Source organism: Pogona vitticeps, chromosome 2 (genome assembly GCF_051106095.1).
Source record: "Pogona vitticeps strain Pit_001003342236 chromosome 2, PviZW2.1, whole genome shotgun sequence".
Classification (NCBI taxonomy): domain Eukaryota; kingdom Metazoa; phylum Chordata; class Lepidosauria; order Squamata; family Agamidae; genus Pogona; species Pogona vitticeps.
The window spans coordinates 145,062,410-145,077,634 of NC_135784.1; the positions used below are offsets into that span (position 1 = coordinate 145,062,410).

A 15,225-nucleotide genomic window follows, 5' to 3' on the forward strand; every position below is an offset into this window, starting at 1 on the left:
TTGTTTCTTACCACTATTTCTAAAAAGTAATGTTCTCTCACTGAAGAGCCTCATGATGCAATGGTTAAGCTGCAGCCGAAACTGTACTCACGACCTGGGGTTCAATCCCAGGTGGCATAATTAACTTGTAAACCTCCCAGAGAGTGCTCTAAGTGTTATGGGGCTATATATAAGCAGTACACTTTGCTTTGCTTTGCTGGAATTCCTGACTGCAGACCTCTTCCCCAAGCCTATCCATTTGGTAGCATTTTGTGGATATTATCGCATTCTCTCTTCCTTTATCACTACTTTGAACACCACAAACATCTGGAGGGTGTCATATTGCTTATCATTGTCATTTCCTTTATACTGTGGAGAATGGCTATAATTCTTGACTCACTCTTCGGCATCCTAACTATCAGAACTGGACAAGCTGACAATTAAAACAAATGGCTCCATGCCTCATTCACTGTCAGGAGCAGCCGCAAGGTTACAGAGATCACCAGGGCAAGGGAATGTGGTGGTGTTTGCTTTGCTCTAATTGTGAGGAAAATCTGGATCTTCTTCTTAGACAAACACAGAGGATGAAGAAAACTGAGTATGTGTGGAATGGCATTCTTCAATACAGAATGGCTGTTCCCCCCTCTGAGGCCTGCTTCATGCTGTAGGACTTTTTTTAAAAATTGAAATCAATAATATAGATGTACCCAAATGTAAGAGATCATGTATCACCATAGGTGTAACAGGTCTACCCAAAGCAAAGATAGCGACCACCCAAGTGCATTTTTCCCTAGCAATTAGAAAGTTTACTTTTGTGGAGTATAATTCTCAGAATCTCCCCCAGCCAGCATGCTTGCTGAGGGATGTATCTATAAATCTGGCAAGCTATGCTTTTCCTCCCCACAACCTCTGCAACCAAGTGAGAGAATTATCATATGGGAACTCCGCATACTTTGCAGCACTGCAAATACAGGAAGCTATCTCAGACCATAGAGTATCGTTTATTCCGGTTGACATTGGCCATCCAAGGACCCTGGCTGAAGTCTCTTCCTCAGTTGAGGAAGCTCAAGATATTGATCAGTTTCTTTTCCCCCTAATTTTTTCTTCTTAGGAAGCAACTCCAAGTCAAATGCACTGGGTCACGGCGAGATGGTTAGCCTGGATGAGAGCAGTTTCCCTGCTCTGGAGCTGAACAACCGGCGCCTGTCAGTGAAAAATTCCTTCTGCAGGAAGAATGGAATATATACAAGGTAACGGGGCTTCCCAAATTACATGGGGAAAGCATGGTGGGTGGGACAGGGCAGACTAAATTTGGGATAAGCATTCTGCTGTCCCACACTGAACACTTTCTGTTTCTGAACAAAAACCTCAGAGCTTCCATGTCTCTCCCGAGGTCCCCGCCACGACCCAGCCCTGGCTCTCTGCACTACTCAGATGAAGATGTTACCAAATACAATGACTTAATCCCAGCTGAGAGCAGCAGCCTCACCGAGAAGCCTTCGGAAATCTCTGACTCACAGGTGACTCACATGGGGAAGCTGTTTGGATGAAATAGGCCAAGGGGGACCAAGGATGCAATAGAATACAACTCCAGATGATCACATGCACAACAGAATTTTTTCCCTAATTCAGTGAGGACTAGAGGTGGAGGGCAGGGGGAAATGCCATTGTTTGTGAGTGTATGTGTGGGGGGGTTGTTTGGTAGATTTTTTAAAAAATTAAATTTTATTGTATTTTATTTTGTATGGGGCTAGTTGACAGACAAGCAAGTGGCAGAGCTGGGACTTTTTAGCCTCATCTGCTATTTTTATGTTGTATATTTATTAGCTCAATAGCATTTGGCTGAGCTGTGTCCCAGACCTGACTCAAACTACTTCCTGCCCCCTGGGACTGGCCCAGAGTTTACAAGAATTTATTGATTTCAACAGTTGACAACCTTCATGCACACGGAACTCTGTAGTGGTAGTAAGTTCTAATTAAAATGTTTGGTCAGTCTTTGGAATATATTCACAAGAGGATTTTCATTTCTTGAGATCAGTGGTGGAGTGTGGGGAGAGCTGGGGGTTTGGAAGGAACTATTCAAAAGCTTTCAAAGAAAGTGTGAATCAGTCTCCCACTGTGAGATAGGGAAACAGAGTTTATAATCTGTCAGCGGAGCTTAAAAAGTTACTTTTAAGGTGAGTAGCTGCAGTGGCAGGCTGAGGCCGCCCATAATTAAGCTCTGGGACCCAAAACAACACTCTGTCCCTGCTCAGTTACAGCATGTCACTTTATTTATTCTACTTTAAAGCAGCTTCCAAAGTTCTGCTTGCCTTTGGGATGGAACACTAACACCTTATTAAATAAACTGGTTTTTTTAAAAAGTCTTGCCCGTCGGTGTTACGCAGACCAGTGTGGATATGCTCAGATTATCCTCCTCTCTCTCATCAAGATCATGCTTGGAGAGACTGAAGTATGCATAAATCAGGAAGGAAAGCCCTCCTCCCAATTTGTAGGCTGAATTCTCTAAGCATGATGCTAACAGGGAGCAGGGGAGAGTGTTCGCCCATGGCTTCAGTCCTGGCTGATCTAAGTTAGCCAACTGACAACCTGGCTGATGAAAATCTGAGTATGCATTAGTTTCACAGATCCTTCTAAGGAATAAGGTGGTGATCAGAGGGGCCAGCTGGGTACCAGTAAGGAAGAAGTAGGCAGACATCTGCCTCAGAAAGTCAGGACGAGGGCACACACAGTTTTACAGCCAGGCCTTTCTTCCCCTGGCCCTGTTGCCCACGGCAACGGGCACTAGACGTTCTGTGGCTAGCAGGAGCTGGCAAGGCTGCTTGGCTGGAGCAAAATGGCTCCTTTGTCTTTGTCTTAAGAACAGAGCTCTTGCCAAGGGGCCGGGAACTCAGCTGGCACCCCCGCCGCAATTAGGGAGGCATTGGAATGGCTGCCATGGCAAAGTTGTCCTTGCCACAAGTTTATCTCAGTGTAAATCTATCCAGAATGGATCATGGCCCCTGTCAAACGAGGGGACAAAGATTGAATGTTGAGGCATGGTTCACACTCAGCCAGTGCCTGGCAGAAGGCCACAGGGCCACCGGAAGGGCGATAGCTGTGCCACTGGCTCCAGCAAGCGCAGAATAGTCGGTGGGATTTCCCTAGAGGCTGAAACATTTGAGTCAGCCCAGTGCACTCCATCCCACCCACCGAAGCATCTTATTAATACTGGAGATGTATTAATGTTAAATCAGGGCAGGCTAGACCCACCAATGGTTCTGCTACCAATTGTGCAAAAAGATTTGGGGAAGTGGACATGGAGTAACTGCTTAAGAAAAGGGGGGTAAAAACGCAATTAGAGTCTTCTCTTCTTTCAGGGCACAATCTTAATGTAAAATTCCAGTCAGGTTTTTGTGTGATTCTGCCAATGAAATATGGGAAATAATGAGATGTGTGTGTACTTACCATTATGAGCCTAACAAAAGTTTTTTTTTCTAATGGTGGGAGCAAAAGAATATCAACTTTATGGTGTGAGCAGGAAAAAGAATTAAACTGGGCGAAACCTATGACCGCAGTCCAAAATGCAGGTAGTTGGAGGGAAGTCCTGTTGGACTCCACGGGATGTGCATTCACTAAGCACAGATCAGTCGCAGGTGACTTTCTCAAGGTCACAGAGGCTGAAGTCAACTCTCCTTGGTTTCAGTTGAATGCCACATTTTAAAGTGCTACTGAATTTCTTGTGGCTTAACCCACTTGGCAGAGCTTTAGAGGTGCTGAATCACCGTACTTGATCCTTGCAATCTAAGCAACATACATAAACAGCTTCAGCTGACCCTCACTAATCTCTTGGGTGAGCAGAGGAACTATGGTCAGGCATATCTTGCACATCCCACACAGGGTAAGGATGCACTGGCCAGTGAGACTTCAGGCGCAGTGTGTTTCCAAGAGCACTCCCCTCTACTCTGGGTAGACATACACTGTACTTTACAGAAGACAGACCTTTTTTTGAAGGATTTGTGGAGGACAGTCCTCTACCTGAAGGCATATTCTCTTTGAAGAGCTGCCCAGCCCAAGGCCAATTTAAAGATAAAGAACAGTAAGAGGAGGGGAGCTGTCAGCAGCTTTGAAGTTGTCCATCCATCCATGGGCAAGATCCAGCCAATAGACTGAGCTGTCACCCAGGTCACTTGCTCCCAATATTCCCCACTGGTGAGATTGGTATTGGGTTTCTGCTTAAGTTACAGAAATCATTTCTATATTTTCATCCATATTCACACTCACATGTTTTCTGCAAATCTCTCTTTTGTTTTACAACAAAAGGCCATGCAATCATGGCTACCCTCTTTATAGAACCAAGTGACTGGAAATCCCACTGCCTGTTTTGTAACAGAGTGGCCCTGCCTGCTTAGGGAAAGGGAAACATGGGTATAGAAAAAGGCTGGAGGCGGGTCTTGAGGTTTTGTGCCAGAGATGCTCAAAGGTCCTGTTTTTAACTGTAATATTTGTTTTATTTTGTTCCATCTTGGATCTTACCTGCCCTGCAGTTCTGAACAAACGGGCCAACACAACTCTCTCACCATCCCATTTTGGAAGTGTGTGATGCTCAGCTTTCATTCTTCTCACTTCAGCTTTGCTCCCCCTCTTTTTTTTCTTCAAGTAACATAGAAGATGAGGGCCTTTTCCTCTGCTGTCATCCCACATCCCCCAGTGGAGGGAATATGTTTAAGGACCTGTTGAGAGCTGAACCAGCCCAAAGCTGCCACTTGATCACTTCCCTGGCTGAGCTGAATATTCTCATGAATGGGGTCTATTGTGCAGCTGCAAATGGAGAAGCTGAATTCAATTAGGGAGAGCAGAGGGAGAGTTGAAAGGAGGGAAAGGAGCCAAGCCTGTCCTGCCCTGGCTGGTTCCCTTTTTTTCTTCCCTGCATACTTAAAAAAAATACAGATGTTCCCAGAGATAAAATAATTTGGTTGTTGGCTGATTATGTCTTTTCGATGCTGAGGAATAGAGCATTACTACAGATTACATTAGAAACTTAATAAATAATTCCCAGATTTTCTGGAATTTTAAATTGCCAAATTTATGCCTGAATTGTAAATAACTGAGTTACTATTGTTACTCCTATTATCAGTGTTATCTCAAGATGACACTTTCTATCATTTCCATTTATATGAAATGAAATCCACCATTAATGTCCATGAAGCATATAATGTGGGGGACAGGATGAAGATGTGAAATGAGAAAGTAATTATACATTATTAAATTTCAAATCTGGATGGAATTTTAAGCACTGATGAAATTCTCATTTCACCTTCCAGTATTGATAATTGTGGCAGGATATTAAGAACAAGGCTCCCATTGTATTCTCTTAATTTGTTTTGTGCTATTATTTTGCCTGAAATAAAACAGAGCCAACCATTCTCTGCATAGATTTTTCTTGCCATTCCTATACTTCCCTCAGACTTCCTCGCTCTTCCCAACATCTATTTCACCAGTTCTCCTTCCTGTCTACAGACTGTTTCTATTGCAAGTAATCTTACCATGTGCAATAATAATTAACATTTTCTTGTTTCTAGGAAATGCAGAAAGTGAAATAAGTATTGCAACCACAAAATACAATGCAATACGTGTGTGTGCCTTGGAATTGCCAGCTGATTAGATATTGTTATTAAACAAATTGATTTCCAAATAATCAATTAAATTCAAATAAATATTACACTACCAAAAGTTAAATATAGATTTCTTTTCTAAAATTTTGGCCAGAATCCACTTGGTTTTCCCATTCAGTTTATGTCACTTGCTGTGGCTAATTGCAGTGGTTTGATGAGAAGCTGGAGGACATCTTGGTCATGTGCCAGATCACATACCCAGTTGCTCAACTGAGATGTCCTCCAGCACCCTCAACAGTTGGCCACAATTAGCCATAGCAAGTTACAAAAGCCTGACAGAGATACCAACAAGATCTGTAGCCATTGAAAGAAATCTACTAGAACCTACCATTTAATCTAAAATAGCTACTACTCAATAGTTATTTTCTGCTTCATTCCCATTCATTCAGTTAATGTATCATGGTCAAAACTGTCCCAGAATTTTTTTTAAAATGCCCTTCACACATAGCCTCAGCAAATTTACTGTTAGCAATTCAATTTTGTCTGCGTAAATTAGTTAATTAGCCTACAAACTAAAGGGCTTACAGTGCAATCTTATACATATATACTCAAATAGAAGCCCTGCTGGAATCAATGAGGCTGAGGATGCTGTTCCAAGTGAAGGTGTTCTTTTGCAACTGCCATAGCTTATTTGTGGGATTTTAGGGAGTGGTGTCCCGATTATATTATCTTCCATTTGTAATGCCCCAATGCTTTTCCCATCTCTTTTCTCACCACAGTAAATTTGCTAAGGAGGAACAGAAAGCATAATTGTGTGCCATCTTTTGACTGGGGATGTTAAGAACCCTCAGTCTAAAAAGCACCATTAATCCATGAGTGCAGCTTTAACATTTCCAATCATAACATGCATGCATGTCTAGGAGATGTATGTGCATGAATACAGATACACAATGCCGCAAGTTCCATAGTTTTCAAGTTTTTCTATAGATTACCTGTTACCTCATTTATTTATTATTGACTCATTTATTTATTATTTTTGTTTAACTCAAACATTACATCTCACACCTGTAATATACAATATTTTGCAGTTCACTAGCAGTTTAAAAACATTAGAAATATAATTATAAAGAACAAGCAAAATGCCAGTCTCAAGAGCAGCAGGAAATATATATATATAAACAGCATGAAACTAATTTAAAAAGAGGGTAAGAGCAATACTTAAAAGTAAACATGTTTTTCTGAATGTCTTGGCCTCATAACAGAATTATAACAAACCATATAGCTTGTCCTCTCAGTCCATGCTGCTAAAAGTGGCCACATGGAGGGAGACCAAAAAGACGACAATAAGGAACCAGGCCTTCTCAATGGTGCCCCCCCCCCCGCAATCTTTAGAATAATCTTCCAGTTAAGGTACGCCAGGCTCCTTCCCTTCAATATTCAGGAAATTAGTGAAGACAGAATTATACAAAGCTGCCTTCAATAACTACCCCCCCAGAGGCTGTTAATACAATTTTTGTGGGTTACCCCCCTTTCTTGTGCTTTTTTTCTTTTTGTATTAATTTTAGATCTACATTGGTACCGCCATATTGATAGTACCATTATATGGGTTTGCATGGGGTGCAGAGTTTCTAATGTGTTATATACATATTTCAGTTTTTAATTTGGTGTGTGCATGCACGTGCACCAGGCAACTATCCTTAGCAAGAGAGTGGGAGAGAGTGTCACCCTGGAAAATCTCTCTCTCCTCCATTTCCTCCTCCATCTCTCCCCTGACCCCTTCCCTCCTACACACGCGGAGGCACTAAAAGAAGAGAGGCCACACTATATGAGAGGCCCTCTAGCTGGAAGCAGTTCACCCTGCAGTGGAAAAACTATGTCTGTTTCTTCTCACAGGAGTGTGCCTCAATCCACATTAATCAAATAAGCTTCTTTTTGACTGGGGTGATCGTCTTGCTTGGTTTATATGTCTGAGGTTGCAGTTACTAAAGACCAAAAGATTTGCATTGCCCAAGAAATAACATTTGCAAAATACCCTTTTGCTATGATCAGACTCTCAGGTGTTGATCTCAGTATAAGAGTAAAAGCTGACACTATAGCAGCTGCTTTCTTTGGTGGGGCTTAAGCTCAACTCATGCCCTATAAAGTGTGAGTCCTTGAAACTGGAGAGGCCAGAAGAGGCAGTGTGGAAAAAGCGGACCACATTTCATTCTCAGTGACTGGTGGTATTTGTCTGCTAGCTGATCATCACAGTTTTTCTGTCTCCTTTCACAGGGCAGTGACAGCGAATATGAAGTTGACCAGAATCACCAAAAAGCGCATTCTTTTGTCAACCATTACATCAGTGACCCAACATATTACAATTCATGGAGGCGCCAACAGAAGGGCATTTCTCGGGCTCAAGCCTACAGCTATACAGAGAGTGACTCTGGTGACCCTGACCATTGCCCAATGTCCAACAGCACCAGCACCCAGCAGGGTAGTCTCTTCCGGCCCAAACCCAGTAGGACTCCAACCCCACAAACTCCAGTCAACCCTCCCAGCCAACAGAGCACCCTTTACCGACCTCCCAGTAGCCTTGCCCCTGGATCCAGAGCCCCTATTGCTGGCTTTTCTTCTTTTGTCTGACATTTCAAAAAGAAAGAAGAAAAAAGAGGAAAAAATGGCTGAGAAGATAAATTCGTGGATTTAATAATGGTGGTGATAATGATGATAATAATAACAATAATAATAATGAAGAACATTTTGGTCCAGAATTATTATTTTTCAGAGGCGATGAGAAGATCATGTGGGAGACAATCAGACATCACTGAGTTTGGAATCACTGACTGACTGACTGACTGCTGCTGCTTCTAGTATTGCCAGTGTTCTTCAAAATTACCTGTCTGTAGATGTACATCTGGAGCGAAGCAGGAGACAAGGCCTTCAGGCCTAGTACTGAAGGAAGGAAGGCAACAGGGTAAAAAGATTGGGAGCCCCAAAGCTAAGAAATCACTGGGTCTTGCATACCACCATTCACCTTCCTAGCCAGAGGAAGAAGTGATGAAGTGGCATATCTCAGAATTGTCTTTTGGGGTTTTAATTAGTTTTTTTTTCTCCTCCAACCAAAGCTTTCCTCGGAGGGGAACGGGTTAAAGCTCTGCAAGCTGGAAACATGAGCCAGTTGGACTGCTTGGTCAGGGTTCAGTACAGTACCTGCTAGCGTGATGTGCAACAAAGCCTGACCCTGCTCAATATGGGAGCATGCTTCAGGCAGCTAGCGACCGGCCAGTGTGAGAGGAAGACTCCCAAGACTCCCCCCTCCTGCAGTGCCACAGTGGCTGCTGGGCTGGAACGACACTCAAAGGAGTCCCAGTCCCTGAGGCTGCCTTGAAGGAACTGCAGACGTTTGGGCTGGGTGAACAACTGTCTCGGCCTCCTTTTTCGCTCTTTGACTCACAGCCAGAATATTTTCAGAAGTTAACCAAACTGAATGGTGCTGACTAAAGACAATGTGGTTTCTTTTTTTGTGTCCTTTGAGGTGAAAAGGGGAGAAAAGTACATTGGAGAATGGTTGGGAGGAAGCTGGCTCCTTGAAAGCAATCAGGAAGTTGTCCTTACACGGCCAGTATCACCTCAGTGGAAAGCAGCCTCCTGCGGTTTTCTGGGAGAGCTAAGCACCTGCAGCCAAACCAAGCCACAAGGCAGAATCGGCCCCACATGGTTGGATAGTCTCTCAGCGCCCTGTTTTCTTCTCAGTTCCTTTTCCCCACATTCACTTCATTGGACAAGGAGAGAGGAAGGGAAAGGGGGAAGGCCCCAATCCAATTCAAGTGCAATTTGAGGGGGCATTCAGGGACAAGATAGAAACTTGATAACATAAATGCTGCAAAGCCTCTTGAAGGTACTGGCTTTAGATTGGATAACCTCAGGGGGCTGTATGGAAGCCTCACTGCAGTGTTTTTCCCTCCTCCTCCTCCTCCTGGTAGCAAAACTAAACATCCTCTTCGTTTCTATAGAAAAGGAGAGCCTGTTCCCAACTCCTCTTTGATAGAGTTGTTGCTGTTGTTTTTTTTAGTTATTCAGAGCCCACAAACACTAGGGATAAGATAGTGGAAAGTGGGGCAGTGGTGAGATGAATGGAAAGTGGTAGTCTCTTTTGTTCTGTTTTTTAAAATTCTGTTTTAGCACAAGGGTGTGGGGGACACTGGTGAGAAGTTACTTTTGTTTTATTTTGACTTAAAACAACACACACACACAAACACACACACACTTTTTTGAGTGCCTACTGAGCCCCAAGATCTGTGGTGGCGATTTAAAGTGGAAAAAAATGGAGCAAAAAGCAGCCCCAGGAATAGAGTGGGGGAAGAGGGGAAAAAGAAAATATATGCTTGAGCCAGGACACCATCTTTCCTGGAAGTGTTAGGGATATAGCTTTGTCCATTATAACCCCCCTCACCTCACCCCATGCCTTTATTTGCACATTGTTTTCAAAGCCTGGTTTACAAAGAGTTGAATCAGGCACATAGGGTCCTTTTAATAAAGAATCAAAATGCAATTGGATCTGTTTCTTTCTCTTTTTGTTACATTTTGTTTATTGCTACAGTGAAGCAGTAATCATTATTCATTTTAATTTAAATGTAGTTTCTTAGCAGGACTGGCCCCAAGTCACTGGGGAGCAGCTGTCTATTCAAAGAACTAAACTGCAACATTGCTGATGGTGATTGATAAAGCATCTTCAGAGGAGCATTTGATGCTTTGAAGATTGACAGTCTAACCTAATTCAAGAAGAAGCTCATGTAGAGAATCTTTCTATCCTTTAATACTGCTCGTGGTATCAAATTCCAGCATTCCTCAATTCATGTCCATCAGTCCTGAAGGTCTGTGCTTTTCCAGTCCTTGGGTGGAATAGGGAATACTATATATCCTCATTTCAGTGTTTATCATCTACCAGGATCATTGAGCTAAAGGATGCTTTGGGCCTACTTGTATACTTGCATACCGTTTTTCAGTACTGTATCTCTCATTTAAGTTTACAGACATGATGATTAGAATGGAACATAAGTTCAGTACATATTAAGGAAGATGTCCTGGGAACATGAAGCAGTAATTGGAAGAAGTTGAAACTGGCCCACTGAAGATAAAAGATGTTGAAGGAGGTCAGATTGTAGATCCACACTGTTCATTTCCTAAGGTAACAAGGGGGGGGGGGGATCCATGTTCAATGATAGTAAACACAAGCTTTGCTTCTGGAGCCTGAAAGTATGTATGCACACCTATCCTGCCCATAATTAAAGGCTAAGAGGACTACTGGATATATTCAAACCACAAAACCAAGCCAGCTACAAGGAACCCATGGAATTTGAGACCACCCAATTGTATTGTGCACACACTGCTCTTCAGAAATATTGTCTTGGTTTTTTTAATGAGAAATGTAATATTGTTTATTGAGAGAGGTACGCTGTTTGTGCAGTTGATTCAACAAGATCCAGAAGTACTAGTGCTTAAGGAAATACTTCTGCTTTCAGAACTTGGAAAATTGAAGGGCTTTACCAGACAATCAAGGAAACACTTGCCCAATCATATTTTATCCAAGTATTATGGATAGTTCTCTTACACAACACCCCGTTATAATCTGTTCTCTGAATATTTGCGTCCTCTTATAGGAAAAACCAACTACTCCAACCCCCCAAAAAACCCTCACTGCAAGTATCACAGCAAAGGAACAAAATCAGAGCATGGTTATCAATTTTTAAAAAGTAATCAGTTTCGGTTCCAAGATGCCCATTGCTTTTTTAGTTACTTCCAATTATGCATTGTCTGGTTTGCGTAAGTTGACTCATCTAGTGGTGACAGTTTTTGCTGCAAAATAGTCACAAAGTTACCTTCTCTTGGTTATTTGTAATTGATTCTTCCAAAGTGAGAAAACTTGGAGTGGCAAGGACACAGGTCATCTTGATCACCAACAAGGTAGTACTCTGCTTGCACATGTCATCAAAGGTGAATAGGCCTGGGCTATGAAGAAGCAAATCCCACACCTCTGACAACATACAAAATTACACCTGATAGCATTTGTAAAAGACGCAAAAGAAGAAGAGAAAATCTTCACTGTAACTCATGTGGAAGTGCATAACATGTCTATAAGGCAGCTAATATGACTTGCATTTTAAAAATTGCTTAAATGTCATCACTCATGCCAAGGTAGGAAGAGTGTGCATAAACTAATAGCATAAACCATCTTTCTCTGAACTGGTGCTTTCCAGATCTGTTGACTAGATTGGCACATTCTTCATCCATCCCTTTTATCCTTAACTCCAATATACACCAGCACCTGAATTTTTCATGGAGGCTAGTAAGACCCCACAACGCAAAATCACTGCTTCAAGTCCAAGATCTCTACATATGCAAAACAAAGTGTAACTCTGTTTTTCTTTCTGGGAGATGAGGAGAAATAGATAATTATACATTTGTCTAATATAACCTTTTTCTTGTTCAACCCTTGCTTTCTGTAGGATAAGGAAATGTATTTTGTGTGTGACTGAGACATCAGAGTTCTATAAGGTAAATTTTTCACATTTCCTCCAATACTGTGAGTGGCTGGTATCCTGTTGCCTGCATATGGCGTGCAAGGGAAATCATGTGAGTCCTTCCCCAAATCCAGGCTCCTCATTGCACAACAGTGCAAGGATGGGTTGGGTACATAATAGACATCCAATCTCTTTTGCTTCAGATTCAAGCAATAGGATGCAGAAGTCATTAATTTCCATAGAGTCCATTTAATTGTCAGAGATGACCTTCATGTGTGAGCCATCCCATAAACAGCCATTACCTGTGATATATTCTGTGTTGCCTCTGTGTCTTTCCTACATGGTCATTGAGGATAGGCAGTCTCCAAATTCTGGTTTGCACCTAACATCAGTGCACAAGAGCTTGGCCAATGGGGCAAAATTATGTGAGTTGCAGTCTATTTGCCTGGAGGGCAAAACATTTCCCTACTCCCCTCTTATGTGGTGCTCAATCTTTTGAGAAACACAAACCCTCCATATTTGAAATTAATTCAGAGAGTGGGAAATGGGATGGTAAGTCAGACAAAAATGTGAGAGAAAGACGCTAAAACTGTTTACTGTATATCAAAATGGGTGAAGAGAGTCCATCTCAGCTTAGGTTCCTCTTCTGCCTCATTCATGTTGGTTTAAAGTACAGCAACCTTAATAAAACCAATTTCATGCATTATGGGCCATACTTCCATTCTAACACCAACCTCATTATTAACCCACCAGAGTTAGCAAGAAGTTATTGAGAAGGAAAAGTGTACAGCTGGCATCCTGCAGAGTGGGATTTAATTAACCATTGATGCAAAGATCAGGCACTGGCTTGGATCATGTGGCTGCTCACTTGTAAGAGATTAATTCAAAGCCAGGAAATAGGTAATAAAGGTTTCTCTTGAGCAGCGGCCTTGGAGACTGGTAATTTAATTGGTGGGTCTAAAACCCATTAAAAAGAGGACTATTAAAGCACAGTGGTGAACAGTCACTCTGTCCATCCCAAAAAGCCTCCCATATGGGGTGAGGTGACAACTTGGTCAAAGGATGACTATTCAAAGTTTTAGAAAATTTTAACAGGGATCATAGGGTGGATAACAAAATAGCTCTTAAGTATGACAGCTATGGTGCTAGATTTTAAATAAAAAACATACAGATAACTTCTATGTTGGGTCTAATAGTTCGAACCTCCTCCTTCTATTGCACCCACTTGGCTTCATTTATTTCATTCATTTATGAATTGTTCAAGCAGCTGATATAAAATATAACAAAGTTATAAAATAACAAATTAAAAGACAAATAAGAGATCAGTAAAAAAGTAATGGCATCAAATGAAAACCTATTTAATCAGCTTAGACACCAAAAAACTTGTCCCAATAAAAATATCTTTTGACATTGGCAGAATTATTTCTTTATTACCTTTTTTTTAAAAAGTGTTTTGTCTGTATCCCTGCCATTAGAAACATATGGGTGCTGACAACCTCTGAGAACTTTGTTCTCTCTCCAGCGGTATGTCATGGAAGCAGGCAGCAAACACCATATTTAATCCTTATTAAATTCTTCATACTGTCCTGGAAGTGGCAGCCAGGAAAGGGAGCAGAAATGTCTATTAATTTTCACATTTTGCAAATTTTAAATTATTGACAAGTGGCTACAAGGGAGACAGAGACTGTTTGGTGACAATCCTTAGGGGTAGCATAGAGTTGAGGCTCACCTGCATGGAAGAAGGCAACTGCTATACAAAAAAGAGGGATTGTCCTCGAGCCCAAGCACTTCGCTGATGTTGAGACGAAGAAATTGTTATGATATAACAAATAAAAGCTATGGATTTTGGCAAAAAAATTATAAATGCAATTGAGACAATCTATAATGAACAAATAGCCAAAGTAATGGTAAATTGTGAATTGACAGAAAATATTAATATAAAAAAGGTACTAGACAGGGATTCCACTCTCCCCATTACTACTTATATTAACTTTGGAAGTATTAAACAGGAATGTGAGGAATTATCTAGAAATTAAAGGCACTAAAATAAAAGACAAAAATTATAAATTACAAGCATTCGCAGATGATTTGGTGTTCATTTTGGAAGGTCTAATAGAAACAATATTGAAACTACTGGGGAAAATTGATGAACTCGGAGAAGTAGCAAGATTGAAGATAAAGAAAAAACTAAAGTCCTAGTGAAAAATCTAACATCCAAACAAAAAAGTCAACTTTCAGAGAGATCAGATCTACAGTACAAATAGCTAAGAAAGTTAAATACCTAGGAATATATCTAACTGCTAGATGTGTAACTATAAAAGAAGACAATTATATAAAACTATTTAATCAAATAAAAGTGGACCTAGAAAAATGGAAACATCTACAATTATCACTATTAGGAAGGATTGCAACAATTAAAATGAACATCCTACCAAAATTACTCTTCCTATTTCAAACAGTGCCAGTGAAAATAGAGAATAAATATTTTGATGACCTAAACAAGACAATATTAAAATTTATCTGGCAAGGGAAGAAAGCCAGAATTAAATTGAAAATGTTGCAGGAATCCAAGAAAAAGGAAGATTTGGTTTACCAGATTGGGCTTTTCATTATCAATAATCTATTCTAATGTGATTGAAAGAATGGATTGGTTTGAGAAACAAAAGACTTTTATATTTAGAGGGGCATGACTTAGAGCTGGGTTGGCATGCCTTTTTCTGGTACCAGAAAGCCAAAACCCACAGGTACTTTCAAAACCATTATGTTAGAAATTCATTGTACACAATCTTGGAAAAAATGAAAATGAAAATGTATATAAAAATATCAGGATGGGTTTCACCTATAGAAGCATTCATACTTCCCAATCTTCTGAACTTTGAGAAAATCTCAACATATACAGATATCTTAGATATAAATAAGAAATTAAAACTGAAAAAAGATCTGACAGATCAAGGATTAGACTCATCTTGGTGGCCCATAATGCAACTATAATCTAGGTACGTAAGAGATTTTAAAATATATGATTTTTGTTAAAAAAAAACAAACAAAAAAAAAACAGACAATGCTTGACCAAATAATTTTAACGTCAGATGATAAATTGGGAAAATATATAAATTTCTCTTTAACTGGAAAATGGCTGATGAGCAAGT

At 40.8% G+C, this 15,225-nt stretch overlaps 1 protein-coding gene across 3 annotated transcripts in view; it reads left to right on the top strand.

Annotated features, from left to right (window-relative positions):
* SDK2 (sidekick cell adhesion molecule 2) overlaps positions 1-10,107 on the top strand; it is a 374,517-nt gene extending 364,410 nt beyond the window's left edge. For 2 of the 3 annotated variants that reach the window (XM_072990757.2, XM_072990759.2), the window contains 3 exons: positions 1,091-1,229; positions 1,352-1,499; positions 7,845-10,107. In XM_072990757.2, the coding sequence (XP_072846858.2) occupies positions 1,091-1,229; positions 1,352-1,499; positions 7,845-8,198 (641 nt within the window). In that variant the 3' untranslated portion in view covers positions 8,199-10,107. The remainder of the gene's footprint in view (positions 1-1,090; positions 1,230-1,351; positions 1,500-7,844) is intronic. The other variant, XM_072990758.2, reaches the window with a different exon arrangement.
* Positions 10,108-15,225: the final 5,118 nt, after the last annotated feature.